At 43.8% G+C, this 19,389-nt stretch overlaps 1 protein-coding gene across 3 annotated transcripts in view; it reads right to left on the bottom strand.

Annotated features, from left to right (window-relative positions):
• The window catches only part of ARMC2 (armadillo repeat containing 2), a 137,181-nt gene extending 122,024 nt beyond the window's left edge, over positions 1-15,157 (bottom strand). The window contains exons 1-5 of one of the 3 annotated variants that reach the window (XM_045009149.1): positions 14,986-15,119; positions 8,909-9,021; positions 8,508-8,753; positions 7,576-7,648; positions 291-392 (exon numbers count right to left, since the gene is read on the bottom strand). In XM_045009149.1, the coding sequence (XP_044865084.1) occupies positions 291-392; positions 7,576-7,648; positions 8,508-8,725 (393 nt within the window). In that variant the 5' untranslated portion in view covers positions 8,726-8,753; positions 8,909-9,021; positions 14,986-15,119. Of the gene's footprint in view, positions 1-290; positions 393-7,575; positions 7,649-8,507; positions 8,754-8,908; positions 9,022-14,985 lie in introns of all 3 variants that reach the window. The other 2 variants (XM_045009147.1, XM_045009148.1) reach the window with 2 other exon arrangements.
• Positions 15,158-19,389: the final 4,232 nt, after the last annotated feature.

The raw sequence follows: 19,389 nt of genomic DNA, 5'->3' as shown, positions 1-19,389 counted from the left end.
ACTTTTAAAACTAAATGCAAAACTCATTGCTTTAACTTGGCTTTCCTCAGTAACTTATTTTAACTACCCCACAAACCCACCAAAAGACCCCACTATAAACTAATCAAATTATTGCTTCTACAAGCTGTGGCATCTGGCACTGGACACCCAGAACTGTAAACCACAGTGTTAGGCCTCTGCCTTAGCCAGACTGAGAGCTTTGCTGCTGCTAAACTGTGTGTCAGCTCCTTAATCTACCAGTCTGTCTGCCTTGCCTGGAAACTTCAAGACTCTACTAGTCTAAACCTTACCTGCAAGGTAAGAATCAGTGAACCCCAGTTCCCAAGAGACATCCTTCTGCAATGTCCAGTCTCTCTCGCTGGACGCTCACAGAAATTATTAAGTTCGCTGCTCTGAAGAGACAGAGTACATATCAGCCTATTACAGGGTTGGGCAAACTTTTTGGTCTGAGAGCCACATCTGAGTATGAAAATTGTATGGCAGGCCATAAATGCTCACAAACTTGGGGGTTGGGGTGCAGGAGGGGTGAGGGTCTGGGGTGGGGCCAGAAATGAGGAGTTCAGGGTTGGGAGGGGGCTCTGGACTGGGGCAGGGGTTGGGGTGCATGTGTGTGGGAGGGGTAAGGGCTTCAGCTGGGGGTGCAGGCTTTGGGGTGGGTCTGAGGATGAGGGGTTGTGGGTGCAGGACGGTGCTCTGGGCTGGGACCAAGGGAATCAGAGGGCAGGAGGGGGATCAGGGCTAGGGCAGGGGGTTGGGGCGCAGGAGGTGTTCAGGGGTTCAGACTCTGGGTGGCGCTTACCTCAAGCGGCAACTGGAAGCAGCAGCATATCGCCCCTCAAGTTCCTCGCGGAGGCACAGCCAGGCAGCTCTGCACACTGCCCTGTCCGCAGGCACCGCCCCGGCAGCTCCTATTGGCCAGAGTTCCCAGCCAATGGGAGCTGCGCGGGCAGAACTTGGGGCAAGGGCAGTGTGTGGCGCGCCCCCTGGCTGCCCCTATGCATAGGAGCCAGAGAGGGGACATGCCGCTGCTTCCAGGAGCCGTGTGGAGCCACGGCACATGCAGAGTGGGACAAGCCCCCAACCCTGCTCCCTGGCGAGAGCGTGGGAGCCGGATTAAAATGTGATGGGCCGGATGTGGCCCCCGGGCCATAGTTTGCCCATCCCTTGCCTATTAGGTTCAGAACCACTGAGCTAACCTATTTATCATTGTGGGCCGCAGCTCTGTGCTGATTGAGCTGCAGGTTGAGAACCAACTGGGTTGGCTGATGACTCACACTTCACTTGAATACACAGCACTGATATGGTTTTGTAATAAAACAAGAATAAGTTTATTAACAAAGAACAGAGGTTTAAGTGCTACTAAGCAAGAGAAGAAGAGACAGGTATGGTTACAAACAAACCAAAATAGAATACACTTTCTAGTGACTAAAACTTAATCTTAGCAAGTTTCAATTTTTGCCTAAGCAGTTTTCTTATTTACATCAAGTTACCAGCACCTCCCACCTCCGGGCCAAGAGACCCAATGTTTACAGAATCAAAGAGTGCCGCTGCCTTTGTTCCCTAAGTGATCAATAACTATATTAACCCTTTATATTAACCAAAGTCCATTATCTCGGTCTCAAGAGCCAGGAAGGCTTCCTGGGGTGCAGACCGTCCTCCAGTGTGCTCACTAAGGCCTTGGCTACGCTTGCACGTTATAGTGCAATAAAGCTGCCAAGAGCGCTCTACCTCACTCCCCGTCCACACTGGCGAGGCACGTAGAACGCTCTGACTCCGCAGCTGGAGCGCTCCTGATACTCCACCTCTCCGAGAGGAATAATGCTTGTTGCGCTCTCACTGGAGTGCTGTGGCGCCACTGTGGACACCTAATGCACTCTTCCGGAGGCCAGTCAGAGCCAATCAATGTCCCACAATGCCTGTTCTAGCCACTCTGGTCATCACTTTTGAACTCTGCTGCCCTGTCCTCAAGGTGACCAAGCGTCAGACCCGCCCTTTAAATTCCCTGGGAATTTTGAAAATCCCCTTCCTGTTTGCTCAGCCAGGCGTAGAGTGCTCTCAGTGACTCTTTCCAGGTGGCCATGCCTCCATGAGCCAGGCGATCCCCAGTATGGAGCAATGGTAAGGTGCTGGACCTCATCAGTGTTTTGGGGGAGGAAGCTGTGCAGTCCCAGCTGCGCTCCAGCCATAGGAATTACGATACCTTCAGGAACATATCAAGGGCCATGATGGACAGGGGCCATGACCGGGATGTGGTGCAGTGTCAGGTTAAAGTAAAGGAGCTGCAGAATGCCTACCACAAAGCCCCTGAGGCAAACGGCCGCTCCGGTGCTGCCCCCGCAACCTGAAAATGCTACAAAGAGCTGGACACGATACTTGGGAGCAATCCCACCTTCACTGCAACGACCACCATGGACACTTCCAAGCCCAGCACAGCAAGGCGGGGAGGAGGAGGAGGAGAAAAGCGCGAGCGATGGTGCTGAGGCAGGGGGAGACACCCCGGAATCCCTAGATGCATGCAGCCAGGAGCTCTTCTTGCTTGCTTTGAGACAGGCAAAGTAGGGTTTTTGTGATTGCCCTCCTTAAGTGTGGGGGAATCATTGCTCTGTCTGGTGTGTACAATGCTGCCTCTGTTAAGTGTTAGATTTTGCCTGTATATGTGCAACCTTGAGATCTCAGCCGTCATTCTTATCACCAGCCGACAGACTGAGAAGACTCAGAAAGAGGCTGTGTAAAAGCAAAGAAGACATGCTGCATGAAGTCATGCAGCAGTCTGTAAACGAGAACTGAAAGGCACAGAAGTGGAGGGACAGCGAGAGAAGGATCTGCCAGGAAAATGCGACGCACTAGCGACAAAGCAAGGAATGGCTGATTAGCATAACGGAGCGCCAAGCGGACTCTATCCAGGTGCTTGTCGCCATGCAGGCGGAACACTACCACGCTTGCCCCTTCACCCCCCCACAGCCCTTGTCCCAAAACTCTTCCCTTTGTGCCCCCATGTCCCCTCCAACCCACTTTCCCCAACATCTGGGTTCTTACCGCCCCCCCCCCCGCTGCCTCCTACACCCGTAGCTTCACCACCCACCCACAAAAACTACGGCCCTTATCCACAGCACTCAACCTCCCTCAATATCCCTTATAGCCATCCTGAAGTGCAGCACTCGGTGCACAGCACTCCAGGCAGGATTCAAGAGTATGAAATCAGGACATACTCAAGCCTATGAGTGAACCGGTCCCCACCCCACCCCCTTGCCCTTTTGGTATTTCTGTGTTACTTTGTTTTTTTTCCAATAAATTAATGTTCTTTTCAATAAATGGAGTTTTTTACTTTGAAAACATACTTTATTAGTGCATAAAGCAAAATATACCTTAGCCCAGGAAAGCAACAAGCACTACAAGTCAGTGTACCAAACCCAGCCACTGCACTTGACTCCCGTGCAGACCACCAGCCATTACTGGTGGCTTTCAGCCTCAAATTGCTCCTTCAAGGCATCCCTAATCCTTGCAGCCCCACGCTGGGCCCCTCTAATAACCCTGCTCTCTGGCTGTGCAAATTCAGCCTCCAGGTGTTGAACTTCCGAGGCTCATGCTTTCTCCCTTCCTATCACAAATATTATGGAGGGTACAGCATGCAGATATAACCGTGGGGATGCTGTCTTCAGCCAAGTCCAGCTTCCCATAAAGAGAGCGCCAGCGGCCCTTCAAACGGCCATGTCATAAACAGTTAGTTCAGGGTTAAGGGTTTTTTTTCTACCTGTTACCTGTTTTCAACACAATTACCTGACCAGAGGACCAATCAGGGACAAGATAATTTAAAATCCCTGTGGAGGGAAGTTTTTTTTCCTGTGTCCTTTGTTTGAGTGACTCGCTAGTTGGAATTAAAGGAGTCCAGACGTCTTAATCAAGTCCTCTCAGAGTTCTGCAATAATTTCTTCTATTCAAGCTAGTGAGTATTAGAAAGGGAACTAGTATTTTTGTATTGTTATTTCTGTATTTGCAATTGTGTGTTTTGCTATAGAAATTCTTTAATTCTGTACTGTTATGGCTTTTACTGAGAAAGAAAGGAGGGGGGATTCTCTCCAGAGATTAATAAGTTTAGACCCTGTGTATTGTTCCATCTTGGTATTACAGAGACAGTTTACTTTCTTTTTATTCTTTAATAAATCTTTTCTGTTAAGGACTTGGTTGCTCTTTCCTTGGGTGAATTCTCAGGGAAAGGGGAGGAGGGAAGAGGACGGCATCCCTCTGTAGTTGAATCCCAGTATCTCTCCTAGGAGAAGGGAAGGGGGAGGAAGCCGGGGAGAATGGTTTACTTCTCCTAGGTGTAAGAACTCCATGGATTTGGGGCTCTTGGGATCCCCAAGGATTTTGGGGAAGGACTGTGTCCCAATACACGTACATTATTGGGCGGTGGCAGCTTTTACCAGATCTAAACTAGGATTTTAGTTTAGGGGAGTCCATGCAGGTCCCCATCTTGGAACCCAACAGCTCTAAGTGGGGGTGAGACTTATGACAGGCCAAAATCACACTCCACAGTTATTCGGCACCAGCTCAGCCTGTAGTTGAACTGTTCCTGGCTGCTGTCCAGGCACCCTGTGTAGGTTTCATAAGCCACGACATTAAAGGGTAAGCGGGATCGCCAAGGATCACAATAGGCATTTCGACTTCCCCTACGGTGATCCTCTGGTCTGGGAAAAATGTTCCAGCTTGCAGCTTCTTGAACAGGCCAGTGTTCTGAAAGATGTGTGTGTCATGCACCCTTCTTGGCCAGCCTGCGTTAATGTCAATGAAATGACCACGGTGATCCACAAGTGCCTGGAGAACCATGGAGAAATATCCCTTTCGGTTAATGTACTCAGAGGCTAGGTGGACTGGTGCCAGAATAGGAATATGCGTCCCATCTATCGCCCTTCCACAGTTAGGGAAACCCATTTGTTCAAAGCCAGCCACGATGTCATGCACATTACCCAGAGTCATGGTTCTTCTGAGCAGGATGTGATTAATGGCCCTGAAAACTTGCATCAACACAATTCTATGCATCCGAAGAAGTGAGCTGCAGCTCACGAAAGCTCATGCTAAAATAAATTTGTTAGTCTTTAAGGTGCCACAAGTACTCCTGTTCTTTTTACAATTCCAACCATCGTCTTTCCCACTCCAAACTGGTTAGCGACTGATCGGTAGCTGTCTCGAGTTGCCAGCTTCCAGATTGCAATAGCCACCCACTTCTCCACCGGCAGGGCAGCTCTCAATATCGTGTCCTTGCGCTGCAGGGTGGGGGCGAGCTCAGCACACAGTCCCATGAAAGTGGATTTGCTCATCCGAAAGTTCTACAGCCACTGCTCGTCATCCCAGACTTGCAGGACGAGTGATCCCACCACTCAGTGCTTGTTTCCTGAGCCCAAAAGTGGCGTTCCATGGTGGAGAGCATGTCTGTGAATGAGACAAGCAATTTCGTGTCGTATGCGTTACGCGACTTGATATCATCTTCAGACTTCTCACTGTCACTTTGGATCTTAAGCAGTAACTTGACTGCCAAACGAGATGTGCTGGCGAGACTCGTCAGCATGTTCCGCAGCAGTTCAGGCTCCGTTCCCACAGACCGAAAGGGAAGACAAAGCATGCTCTGCACAGAAACCGTTGAAAGATGGCGCCAAATGTGGATGGAAACACAGGGACTGCTGGGATGCAAAGCGATACATCACAAGGTGTTGGGACAGGATCCAGAATGCCCTGCACCCCACACCCCCTTCCCACAAGCCACAGCGCCAGAATGGGAAGAGGTGCTCCATGGGATAGCTGCCCATAATGCACCGCTCCAAATGCCGCTTCAAGTGCCGCGAATGTGGCCACGCCAGTGCGCTTGCAGCTGTCAGTGTGGACAGACTGGAGCACTTTCCCTGGTGCACTCTCTGAAGGCTGGCTTAACCCAAAGCACTCTACATCTGCAAGTGTAGCCATGGCCTAAGCTGCTGCTTGTTAGCTTTCTTTACTGTATATGTAAATATTCTTTTAATGTCCTCTGCCAATAATCAAACCGGGGAAACACAAAGTCCTTTGTCTATGGCAGGCTAAGTTTATGCACTGCCTCCCAAAGACATTTTAAGAACATATTTCCAGCTAGGGTGACCAGATAGCATATGTGAAAAATCAGGACAGAGGGTGGGGGTAATAGGCGCCTATATAAGAAAAAGCCCTGAATATCAGAACTGTCCCTATAAAATCAGGATATTTGGTCAGTTTATTTCCATCACAAACACAACTCTCTGTACACGACCTGTATATACATAACACAATGATTTTGGGGACCAGCATATCACCAATTTACATGATACCTTACATGACACCTGTTAGATACATATTATGACAACGGTGTGTTGGGAGTGATGGGTTTGTCAGGCCTGATTTGAGTTACAGTACAGTGGGCCCTCTGCCAGCTGGCAATGAGGAGCTTTTAGTGTTACACAGACTAGAAAGAGAAAGCTTGTTATTCTTTCTACCTATAGAACACTTAGGAGACTCTCACAATACTACAGAGCTAAGATACCACAAAGATTGTAAGTACCTAAGTAGATTATAATAATTGTATAAAAATGCCTAAAACCCCACAGTCTAAACCCCATTTTAAAGATAAGAACTAAACAAAGATGTTTCATTCATATAAATATTCTTCTTTGATATATCAAAATAATTGCAATGTTATGAAATTGGAAATGGACTCTTTAAAATTTCCCAAACCACTCAATATTGTGTGAGCTGCTATTATGAACAGAAATATGACTGCAATGAATTAGTGAAGGATGCTTGTACTGTACCACTGATGTTACTGATCTAGTGTGCACTGTACTACTTCATTAGACAACTTTAAAATATTAAGTGTCCATGACCTAGTCACATATTAAAGACTAATCTCACCTACGAAACTAGCACATCTATTGAGAAAATGCTGAATTATTTTATAGAAGACACATATACACACACACACATATATATATATATATATATACACACATATATATATACATATATATATATATATATAAAAACTATCCCAATTTTAAATTTCCTATTTGAATTGACTAGAATTACCAAACATTATAAATAACTCAGCCACACTTTTCTGGTTCTTAAGCACTAATGCAATGTTGTTGTATTTGGGGTTAGAATGCTACACAGGAATACTTAAATACCTAAAATACTGTTAGAGAGACAAGGTGGGTGAGGCAATATCTTTTATTGAACCAACTTCTCTGTTGGTGAAAGAAACTTTTTGAAAGCTTGTCTCTTTCACCAACAGAAGTTGTCCAACAAAAAGATATTACTTCACCTACCGTTTCTCTCTAATATTCTAGGACCAACACAGCTACAGCACTGTAAAAAGAACTTGCACTTTCATTTCTGGAGGAAAAAATTCAATAAAATCAATTCTACTTTCTCATCCCCCCCCCAATTCTAATAAAGCATGCAAAACATCTATTTAACTAGTTTTCACATAATCCTTTTATATCACTACAGTGGGTTGGTACAATTCACAATACTTTATTTCATCATTACATAACATTCTTTTTAATAAGCACTCACATGGTCCAGTGGGCTGAGACGTGTACCAGACACCGGTCTTGATTCACCTGATTCAAAACTGGAAGCATGGAGACTAGCATAAAGAACATAAACAGAATATTAACCCAGACCTCATTTTGTTTCCCCACAAAGGATCTCCTCCCACACTGCTCGTAAACAAGTGGGAGTATCTCATCTGCAATATTGTTCTTCTTTCCCCATAGTCCTACAGATGCTCTTCAACTAAGGTGTTCAGCAGAATATAGCTCAGTGGGCGTGGGGAAGAAATCAGAGGACTGCCTGCATGCTGACACCCTCTTCTACTTATTGCGTGGACATATACTGGAAAAGGAATTGAAGCTGCTTGAAGATGTATAACTCATTGTAAGTCCTTGCTACAGCTGCTTCTGAGCAGTCATAAGGGGTGGATGCAAGCAATGGCAGTGCAGCTCCCAGAGAAGCCATGCGGCTGGATAGAAGGACACCAGAGAAGGCAGGAACCATCCCTGCAGTTGGTTCATGCCACTGTCACAGCATGAAGAGATCTTGCCCTCTGTGAACTAGGCTAAGCCACAAGCCTCTCCCACCAGAGGAGAAGATAACCAGTTATTCCATAAGGAAAATAATCTTAAACCTGTTTAAACATTTGGAACTCAAGGAGGATTTTTCTGAAATAAAATTTTTTTAGAGGCTTTAGAAACAGAGATTTTATGGAAACAGTGAGATACAAAACCTTCTCTTTACACCAAATTTGTATGTAGAATATGGTGTAATGACTGCATACTTCTAAGACACATAATTTAACAATATCAGTGAGCATCATTCAAAGATGAGAAAGTCTATACTACTAATTACATCCTAACATAGGAAAAAAGGACCACAAAAATTAACAACAACAAAAATCAAACCTCTTGTTGCTAAAATATAATTTAAAAAAATCTTAGTCTCTTTACCTAAAAGTGGAAGGTGGTCTATTTTCTGGTGTTCGTGAAGATGCAGATCCAAAAAGTTTCCTTTGGTCCTCTCTAGGTGTAAACGGCCTCTGAGTCCTTAAAGTCCTTAGTGCATTTCGTGCTTCATTTATTATCTCAGCACTGGTCTTCTGCTTAGGTGCTGAAGGTCTATAAAATGGTTCTGGCTTTTCTACATTTTTATTCTTTGAAGAATGCATTCTTCTACAAAATACTTTACAGGAAGCACTGTGTATAGGAGGCACAAAATACAACACTACTTGCAAGTGATTAATAATTAAGACATTAATAAATAATTCAGTTATCCACATGCAGTTAAAATAGGATTTAAAAAGAACAAAATCTGAGACCAGGGTGAGGGTGGGGCAAATATTCTCAGATACCTCTAGAAATCTCCTTTTGCCATTGGAGGTCAAATAATATTGTTCTTCTCTCTTCATTTTTCAATCCTATGGAAAATACTGCAAATGTATATAATGTGTCCAGCTCAGAATGTCTTTGATAGGAGGAGAGAGAGAGAGTTTAAAAACAAAACCTCACACAAAAACCAAACAAAACCACCACACTTAGAGGCTGCAATGCTTTCAGAGTCACACATAATAGTTTCCAGACACCATAGAAAACTTCATCAAATAACACTATTTCAACACCTAAAAGCTGATGATTCAGTGAACACCACAGTGATGTTACCACAGCAGGAACTAGACAAAGAGCACGTAAAGATAAGACTTTCTTGATCATATACTTAACTCATATTGCTTGTTTTATATCAGTCTTATCAAGTTCTCTACTGTAACAAGCTAGAAGAGGTGCTCACCTGAAAACGTTAACTGTAACCAAAGCAAAGGAAAAGCAGCAAAAAACTAACTTTTGTAAGAACAAACATTCAAACATTACACAATGAATTATGAACTAAAAGCACCAGTCATAGAATGATCCCACATGTTACAGAGCCATTGAACGACAACAGGCTTGCTTCCAAAAATCGCCAAGTCTAAAGAGTCAGTCAATATCCCAGTTCAGATATTTGTAGACATCATTTTTCAGCAGGTTTACCATCCTCATCCAAGTCAGAATTCTGCATGAGGCTGAAGTTGGTTCCTTATTTGTGGTACCAGTGCCTCACTCTCGGTTCCCAGCTCTCAGAGTAGCAGCCCTGTTAGTCTGTATCCGCAAAAAGAACAGGAGTACTTGTGGCACCTTAGAGACTAACAAATTTATTTGAGCATAAGCTTTCGTGGGCTACAGCCCACTTCATCGGATGCATGAAGGCCAAAATTATATTAAAATATATTAACGTAAGATTTTTTTTTAGACATTTCATCAAATTAATGTGATTTAATATGATAAAAATTTAAATTAGTAATTACTTATTTATTAATTAAATAAGGAGCTGAGTTATGACTGTCTGTACATGACGAAATAATGCTTGGATCAACCCAACTGATATGTCCCTGTGACCCACCAGACTGTTCTGAAGGACCTGGGAGAAGTCACTCCCTGATCCGAATCTTTGTTCCTGAACAATGTATTGCAACATCACACCACCATCCCACATTGTGCATAGGGCTTGAAAAGGAGCTGGGTTTTGAATGGCTGTATGAGACAAAATACATATTGGGTCACTCCAAGTTACACGTCCCCTATGATGGTTTTACATTAAGAAGAGATGAGGATATGTCACTCTCTGCACTGAACCTTTATTTCTGGTTTGACAAACATATTACCACTAGTTTTATTGTTTGTTTGCATTTTTAGTTAACATGCAATACACACACAAACATTTAAAAAAGCAATATTCAATCAACTTGCAAATCCAACTGTAATGTTTTCACAGATATGATAGCTACAGATTAAGTCTACAGGAATTTTGCTTTGTTAGATGAATTAAGAACAGGAAAAATGGCTACATTTATTGAAGTTTGTTTTTGTTAGATATACAGACATTTGTATTTAAGTTGTGTGTTTTGCTCTTTACACAACAAAAATAAAATGAAAACAGTGGTTGGGCACAGTTGGGTCCCAAATAAAACATGTTTATTAACTATATACAAAGTCTAGCTTAATGCACACTGCTGCTCTGAGTGGTTTCTAATGGCTTCTAAAATATAGAAAACAGTGACCATCACTAGAATGCCCACAAACTACTTAAAAGAAATACTAACCTATTCCTCTATACTAAAATTAGTTGAACCAGCTGGTGTCTTTGCTGCTGCAACACTAATGTGGCTTGGTACACTTGAATGGAATTTAGAGAACTCTATCGCCACCTCCTTTTCCTTTTAATTCCAAAATTCCACCACAGAAATGCCAGCCATAAGTCTGACCAAGTCTGTGGAAACATACAAAATGATTCCCAGAGGTGGGCATTATCGCCAACAACTTTGTATCTAAAATGACAACAACTTTGCTTTAATGAACTCCATGGTTCATGCAAATGATTTTGATTGTTTCAAATATTGATTAGTTCAGTAGAAGTAATATTTTAAAAATTAGTGCTATATTCGAGTTACATGAAAAAGTGTTACAGATAGGGCATGAAGGATTTTTCTGGGGAAGAGGCATTTCATTTCAGGTTTCAGTAATGCCAGTTATATATTTTCCCCCATTAATGAGAATTTCTAATTGCTCTTACTTGCTACCCAGACTTCAAACATAAGTATACAAGCAACAGAAAAGACACTTTTCTTCAGATTTTTCTCACATCAGTTAAAATTTGTTCATAACATCTTGAGTGTGAGTTTTATATCACATTTGCCTTTTCAGCACCCTCCTTTGTGTTAATGCCATCCTACCCATAACAGCTAGTCTCCAACAGAGAAGGTTAGCCCTCTACGTGTGAGATGCAGGCCCCTCTCCCACTGCAATGGGGCCCAATGTTACACAAAACCAAAACCTTCAGCATCACACCAGTCATGCAGCCAAAAGATCACCTCCGGTGTTTTCTGCCTTCTCATTCAATGGACTGGTAAAATCTCCAAAAAGATCAACTGGGCTTTCCTTTTCTTCCACTTCCTTCCAATATGCCTGGGATTTTTCATAATCTGTGTAGTTGCATGTGGCACTGTCTCATTAGTTCCAATGAGTATTATCATCAGTGGAGACTTGCCAGATAACTTCAGAATCCTGTTTAATCCTACAGTTACATCTTGTATCTTCTTTCCAAGAAGACAGTACACCGTCCTATTGTCCCAAGAGAAGTTCTTCAACCATCCTTATGATTAATCTTTCTTGGTTGCTGCTTATTCCATACCACAAGAACACCCATCAGATGTGTACCCGGTAGTTTTCTGTTCCATTCCTCCAGAGACAGTTTCTTTTGTAGTTGGCTTGCTGAGTTTGATACTCCTAGTGGAGTTGAATGCCTCCCTGTTCTTATTTCCTTCTTGGTCACAAATCACCTGTTCATTCCTTTCGTTTCTACTCTCTTTAATTCCCTTAACACTGATCCTTCCCCATGTGGCATCTGTGACAATGATTTCCAAAATTCTGTTGTCCAAGAAGTATTCATTTTCTCAGGTGCCACAGTGTTACAATCTATGCTTTCAGACCACATATCTTCTCCTCCCAGTGTGGCCACCAGCTTGCATTTCATGCACCAGAAATCTACTCTGAGTTCCAGTGGAAAGGACAATATAGCACATCCATATCTGCAACCTGGAGCAGAGTCATACCTAAAACAAGAATCACGCTTCCTCTCTAAACTACCACTGAAACTCATCCCATTTGCCACTTCTGTTCATCTGACAACTAACCTACACACTAAGACTCAATGCTCAGCTCCCTCCCTTACAAACACGGAGGGAATAACCACCTCAGAAACATCAAATACACATTTCATTCAAAGACACAAGGGTCTCAGTGACAAGGCGCACACTGAAACACAAACAGACCTGCCTCACCTGGCCAGTTCTGGAGCCCATAACTCAGTCACACCACCCTCACAGAGAACAAAGACAACAGATGGAACAAACACAACACTCACCAAATCCCTGGACCTGCAAACATAGGTTCCACAGCTTTCACCCTCTGAAACATCTGTTTGCTGCTCCTTTTACCCTGCTAAAGGGAGTGGATGTGTTTGGAGGTGGGTGGAGGAGGGCTGGAGAAATAGGCAATGCTTTTCCATACAGATACTGGGCTTGTCTATACTTATAGTTAAATCAGCAGTGCTGTGATCAATGCAGTGTATCGATTTAGCGGGTCTGGTGAAAACAAGGTAAGTCGATGGCAGAGCACTCTCCCATCAACATCTGTACTCCATCTCCTTAAGAGGCTGAAGGTAAGTCAGCGGGAGAGTATCTCCCGTTGACACAGCGCAGCGTAGACACTGCTGTAAGTCGACCTAAGTTACATCGACTTCAGTTACCTAACTGAAGTAGCGTAACTTAGGTCAACTTACAGCTTTAGTGTAGACCAGCCCAAAGTTTCAAGTAAAGGAGTTCTATGTTTCAACTACTTCAGAACAGATTAACAGTTGAAGAGATGTCACTTGGGGTGACCTGAGACTTATTTTGTCACGCAGAGCCAGTCAAAATCCAGTTCTTCGTGCAGTCACCATTTACAGTACAGAAGTGGGGTGGGAGCTTCATGTGCCACCATGTTTCACCGGAACAAAGCTTCAGGTCAGGGAGTTACTTGTCTCATCTCCTTCAGAACAGTCGGATGGCCACATGGACCTATCATTTGGCGTGACCAGAGACTTATTTTGTCACATACAGCCAGTCAAAACCCAGCTCCTTATTTAATTATTTTAATTCATAATTAAGTAATTATGCAGTATTATTATAGCTATGTTGGTCCCAGGATATTAGAGAGATAAGAAGAGTAAGATAATATCTTTTATTGGACCAATTTCTGTCTCTCTCATCAACAGAAGTTGATCCAATAAAAGATATTGCCTCACCCACTCTGTCTCAATTACATAATTAGTCATTTAAATTTGTCACATTCAATCAAATGAATCTGATAACATTTCTAAAAATGTAATCCTACATTGATATATTTTTAAATAATTTTGGCCTTTGAACGAGGAACTGGGAACCATGAATAAGGAGCTGGTACCACAAATAAGCAGCCAACTTCAGCCTCATGAATTTGTCCTTTGCTCCATGAGTGGTTCTCAACCTATTTACCGTTTTGGGCCACATCCAATACTACCCGTATGGGCCTGAGGATGTCATGTGGGCCACAGCTCTGCGCAGATTGGGCTGCGGCCGCAGGTTGAGAACCACTCAACTGTTCCACTAACATATCCAAGAAAAAGTATGTTTTGCCCAGCATTTCACAAGATGCAAGCTGGTAGCATCTATCCTTTTATATCTATTTATGAGTAAAAGTGAACAGCAGAAGAGACTGGCAGATGCCTTCTTTGATCTTTCTAAGCCCCGAAGCAAAATCTCACTTTTCCCACATCACTGCTCTCATATCGCTTACTTCCTCCTGCTTCCTATGTTGTCATGCTTCTTTCCCAACTGCTCCTTTTGTGTCTCCTTCCAAGTAGAGATTGTCTCCAAAATAATCTGTACCAAAACTGCCTGAGTTTATAGTCTGGTTAAAAACAAAACTATTAATTGTCGATTGCTAAGGTGTCATTTTAAAACACTACCTACAGCACAACCCAGGCCCATACTAACAGCATTAAAATAAGCTTTTTTTGGTGTCATTTTGTTAATACGGATGGTAGGGGTTTTTTTCCAATTTCATGCAACAAAAATAGAATGAATATCAGCAAGAGGGAGCTGATCCTACAGTCCTTAATTAATACAACACAACTCCTACCAAAATCAATGGAAATTTTGACCAAGACTAAGCCCCAATATAACCAGCACCTATGGAGTAAGAGCCGCAAAATAAGAGGGTTGGATTTTTTCAGATTGTTTTTAAACACAAAAGGCTCCTCTATCTAATCACTTCTAAAAAACACCCATATGCTACAAGTACTCCTCGTTCTTTTTGCTGATACAGACTAACACGGCTACCACTCTGAAACCTGTCACTATACGCCACAGTCAGCTTACGCTCCCTGATCTTGTCTTCACACTGTAAACTAGTCAGCACAGAACTTTATTAAATGTTTGCTCTTCTAGACCAAATCCTACCTGCCCTTCCTCTTGTATACGAGTAAACTTTGTTTGGCTGGGCCATTTCCCTTCTGTTTGCACGCCTTTGTGTCCTTCCTGCCCTGCTCCTAGCACAGCAAAGCTGGGGGGGGGGAGTAGATTTTGCACCCGGCTATATCAATACAAACTACATAACTGGGGCAGAATAATAAACAATATCCCTGACCTCCAGGTGGGAAAAGGCATTCTGCTCATTTCACGGCGGGGCAGGGGGGGGGGCCTCCAGCGGCCCTGACGCCGGGATGAGCGGGGAAACGGGCAGCCCGTTTCCATGGCAACCGTACACACAGCGCGGCCCCGTCCCGGGTTCCCGTCCCTTTCGGGCCGTGAGGAGGCACCTTGTCGGCGGCTCTGCGCGAAGCGGGTCCTCTCCGCCGCCGGTCCCCACTCCTGCCGCCGCCGCTGATTGCCACGCGGCGCTTCCCCCCCGGCCCCCGGCTGTGTTGAAGGGCAGGCGGCTCCAAACCAGCCGGCTGGCCGGACACGCATCGCCAGTGAGCATGCGCAGATATTAGCAAGCGCATGCGCAGAGCTGCCCTGTCCCAGGCTGTCTTCTGAAGAGAACGGGGGCGGTGCCAAGTAGGGGGCGGAGCTCGTGCTGGGCGGGGCTCGTGCTGTGGGGCTGGATTTGGGAAGCTGGCAGGAGCGTAGTGCTGGGACCTGCCGTTCGCCTCCCAGCCACAGGCGCCACAAGTTTCAGGGGGGCCAGGAAGCGGTGAGGGGAAGGGGCAGGCGCTGAGGGGCTGTACAATAAACTTTCTGCCTGCCCCCAAGATTGGGGTGGAAGGAAATTTACCCACCTCCCAACAGCTCCAAGCAGACACTTTTTGCGCCTACCTATCAACCCACCATGGCCACAATGTGGAATGTGCTGTGTGAAGAAGGCCTAAAATGAGGGTCACAGAATGTATTTGTGAAGGAAACTCGGGGTTTGTTCCTTTAGGATAAACGTGCCAGTAACCTCTGTTTCATAATTTCTGATCATTTTCAACAATGAAAGTGAAAGGGACCCCAAGGACCTTTGTGTCAAACAGTGGTAACTTGGGGACTAAGCTGAGTGATAGGTATGGAAATGAGATGCAGATGGGCAAGACTCCAGCACAAAACTCTGTCGTCCTGGTCAATGGCAATGCCAGGCTTTTGAATCACTGATTATTTTCATCATCTTGCCATCAAAAATTGGAAATGTTTTTGACGTATCTCCTGGCCATCTCAGTCTTTTGTATGGGATATAGTCTTAGGTGTTTCCATGTCATTCAGTCATACCAGGTCCAGTCTATGTAAATCCCTCTCAGGAATCTGGGGAGAGATATTTTATATAAATACAGGTACACACACACCTTGGTCTCAGCAGCGTAGGAGTTATAACCCTGACCATACCTATCAGATTCTGTGCGCACTCCCTCTCACATGGTTGATCACTGCTGAGGAAAATCCATCTCATGATTATTGGAATCATTTTGCCAGAGGCAATTAGAACCAGTTCAGTGACTCCCAGTTATACTTAACCTGTCACCCAGGTGGGTAATTTGATGGTTTGCAGTATTAAAAACCATAGATGCTGGAACTAGGAATGCAGGGGATGCTGCATCACCCCCAGGCTTGAAGTGGTTTCCATTATATACAGAGTTTATTGTTTGGTTCAGTGTCTCTCAGCACCCCACTGTAAAAATTGTTCCAGCACCCCTGTTAAAAACTTCGCAAATATCTAACAAAGAGAGGCCTTTGTTATCTGTTGTGGTGATTAAATCACTTATGACCCTGAAAGGGACAGTCTCTGGGTTTAGTCCTATCTGAATACATACTGAAACTTATCTAAAATATTGCCCCAAAATAATGGGTAAGGAACTGACCTATAATTCACACACACAATATAATGAGTAAGTTTTTCTTTGACAAGGGATTCATCTTCACTTTCTTTAACAAAGAAATGTGAACACAACTAGAGCCTTGCAAAGCTGCGGATATCTGCTTTATGTGGATTTCCACGGATTATGTTTGTGGGTCATGGATGGATGTGGATCCAAATTTTATATCTAGAGCCCTGCAAATCTGCTGTTATCTGCAGACCATGTTTGTGGATCATGGATTGGATGCTGCGTCTCTCTTCTCCCTGGGGTATATCCTGGCTGACGAGTTTCCTGCCTTCACTGTGTTATTCCAGAAAAAGTCTACCTAAGCAGGCCTCCTTGCTTTCTTTTCAGGTACTAACAACAGTGTAATTGCCCACAGTTATAAGTTACACACAGCTCTTTCTTAGCCAAGCACATTTTATTCTTAAGGTAGAAGCATTACAGAGGAAAAAGGTATTAAAAACAATAAAAGAACCTACACATATACTAATAAATTTACCAAAGATCATCCCAACTGCAACATGGGCTCTGGCAGAAGTACCTTAACCCCCACTCAGGGGTTTTCCTTTGGTTTCAAAATTCATTACACCTTTTACTCTGAAAAAGAACACAGTCTTAGGGGTCCTCAGTAGGCCAAAGTTCTTCCTACCCTTCCCTATAATGATTAGGCATTTCGTGGACTGGAGGTCCTGCTTGTTTGCTGCATTAGAAAGAAGGCCCTGAGTCTGCTTTAACTCAGATATGCCAGGTGAAAGACAAAATCCTTTCTTTGTCAGTTTGGTCCCTGAAGAATCCAGTTTAGGTCTTTGAACTATCCTCAGGGAACAGGTGCTCTGCAGACACGTAGTCCCCTGCTCATGGTGAAGCTTCAAAGGCTTGAACGGTGGTTGGGTGTGGGTGGGAGAAATATAGAACAGGGAGAGAAGAACAGTGTGCATATGAAAAGGAGTATAGAAGGAGCCATGTTCAAAAGTTAGTTTTTATTCAGCTTCTTGTCTTTATCAATTACAGACATTCCCTTTGTAATTTCTCTCTGCTATGTCTCAGCTATTCTAACTTTCTCACTTAAATCTCTTCTTCTTGCATTTACTTTTAATTGAAAGAACTGTCCTCGCCTCTCTAAAATGTGTGTATTTTTAAATTAAATCTGTAGGTCTGGAGCCATGCCACTTTAGGATCAGAGTACCAACCTCATAAACTGGTTAGGACTCGGGAAGGTCAGTACTTGGATTACCAAGGGAAAAAAACAAGGTTCTGCAAGGAAGTGTTATGAGTAATTTCTCCTGAGTCAGTACTGAACCAATGTCCCAACACTGTGCTGAGGTGTATCATGCTCATGGAAGCGCCATCTTTTTTAGGCTTAGAACTTAGGTCCTGAACATTTTTGATCAGCGATCTCTTGGGATTCTAACACCATGCCATTCAGACTTGCTATGATCAGACTTAGGCGACACACCGCTAAAAACACTAGTTGCCACAGGAGCTTTGCCTAGACAAGGGTTCCTACTGTTGCAACCTATAACAACTACCTCTAATGGAACTGCAGCAGTGTTGGCAATGAGGGAAAACTTTTGCTGAAAAACCTAATGTAGAGAAAGTTTTTCAGTCCTATGGTAGTCTGTATAGTCTTGCTGCATGTGCTATTAAATTAGTGCCGTGTTTCTCCTCAGTAGAGACTGCATTACAGAGGAAGATGAAGTAATTAATGACAAGAGATTCTTGCAAGCTTTTTTTGAGAAGCTCTAATACTTCAGAAGCATGCCAAAGAAGAAGAATGTCCAAGCTATGTTCTTTGAGACCTTTCCTGCACCTTGAGAAAAGGAAAATAGAGGGCAGAAGATTCTGCAAGTAGGTATTTGCTAGGTAGGTAAGAGGTGTAGACTTTGGTTTTGTGAAACATTTGTCCACCCTCTATGGGGAGAGGGGCTATATAGGTGGCCTCCACCTCAGTAGAAGGGAGACCAATCTCCTTGGGAACAGGCTGTCTACAGTAGTCAGGAAGGGGTTAAACTAGTACCAAAAGGGGAGGGTAAAAGAGGGACAATATGAATACTCAGCACAAAAGTGAGATGTTGAGAACAAAATTAATCCAGGAACCAAAGGACCTAAAGAGGAGAAATTTTTTAATTGCCTCTACACCAAATCTAAGAGCCTGGGTAACAAACAAGAAGAATTGGAATTGCTTACTGATAAACATAAATTCAATCTAGTTGCTATTACTGAAACCCAATGGAATGAGTCACACAACTGGAATATTAAAATCAACGGTTATAACCTATTTAGGCAGGATCAAGTGGAAAAAAGAGGCGAGGGAGTGGCAAGCTATGTTAAAAATGGCATTACCTGTTTCTGAGTCATTGATAACTGAGAAGATATTGATCTTGAATGTTAGGGATCAATGTCTAATGGATAAAGCACAAGACAGAGTACTAGTTGATGTCTGCTACACACCACCTAATCACACTAGGAACAGGATGACCACTTCCTTATTCACCTATCTACAGGAAAAAAAGATGTGAGATCATGAGGGACTACAATTCAAGTGACATGTACTGGAGGTTTCATACTGCCAGTACTAAAACATCCTTGGAATTTCTAAACATAATCAGTGAAAGTTGTCTAATTCAAAAAGTGTGCAGCCAACATGGGGGTCGGGGAGGGAATTATATATTAGACCGTGTCCTAACATATAAAGAGGAATGGATTACAAAACTGAAAAATAATGGCAGCTTAAGTACAAATGATCATAGAAATGTAGGACTGGAAGGGACCTTAATAGGTCATCTAGTCCAGTCCCCTGTGTTGAGGCAGAACTAAGTATTACCCTGAACAAACCGCGAATCAAGTTTGGGAACCTCTGGGCTAGGTAAGCCCCTGGTGGGCTGTGAC

This window comes from Mauremys mutica, chromosome 3 (assembly GCF_020497125.1).
Source record: "Mauremys mutica isolate MM-2020 ecotype Southern chromosome 3, ASM2049712v1, whole genome shotgun sequence".
Taxonomy (NCBI): domain Eukaryota; kingdom Metazoa; phylum Chordata; order Testudines; family Geoemydidae; genus Mauremys; species Mauremys mutica.
Note: the sequence above shows the minus strand (reverse complement) of the source record. Positions and strands in the feature narration are given on the sequence as shown.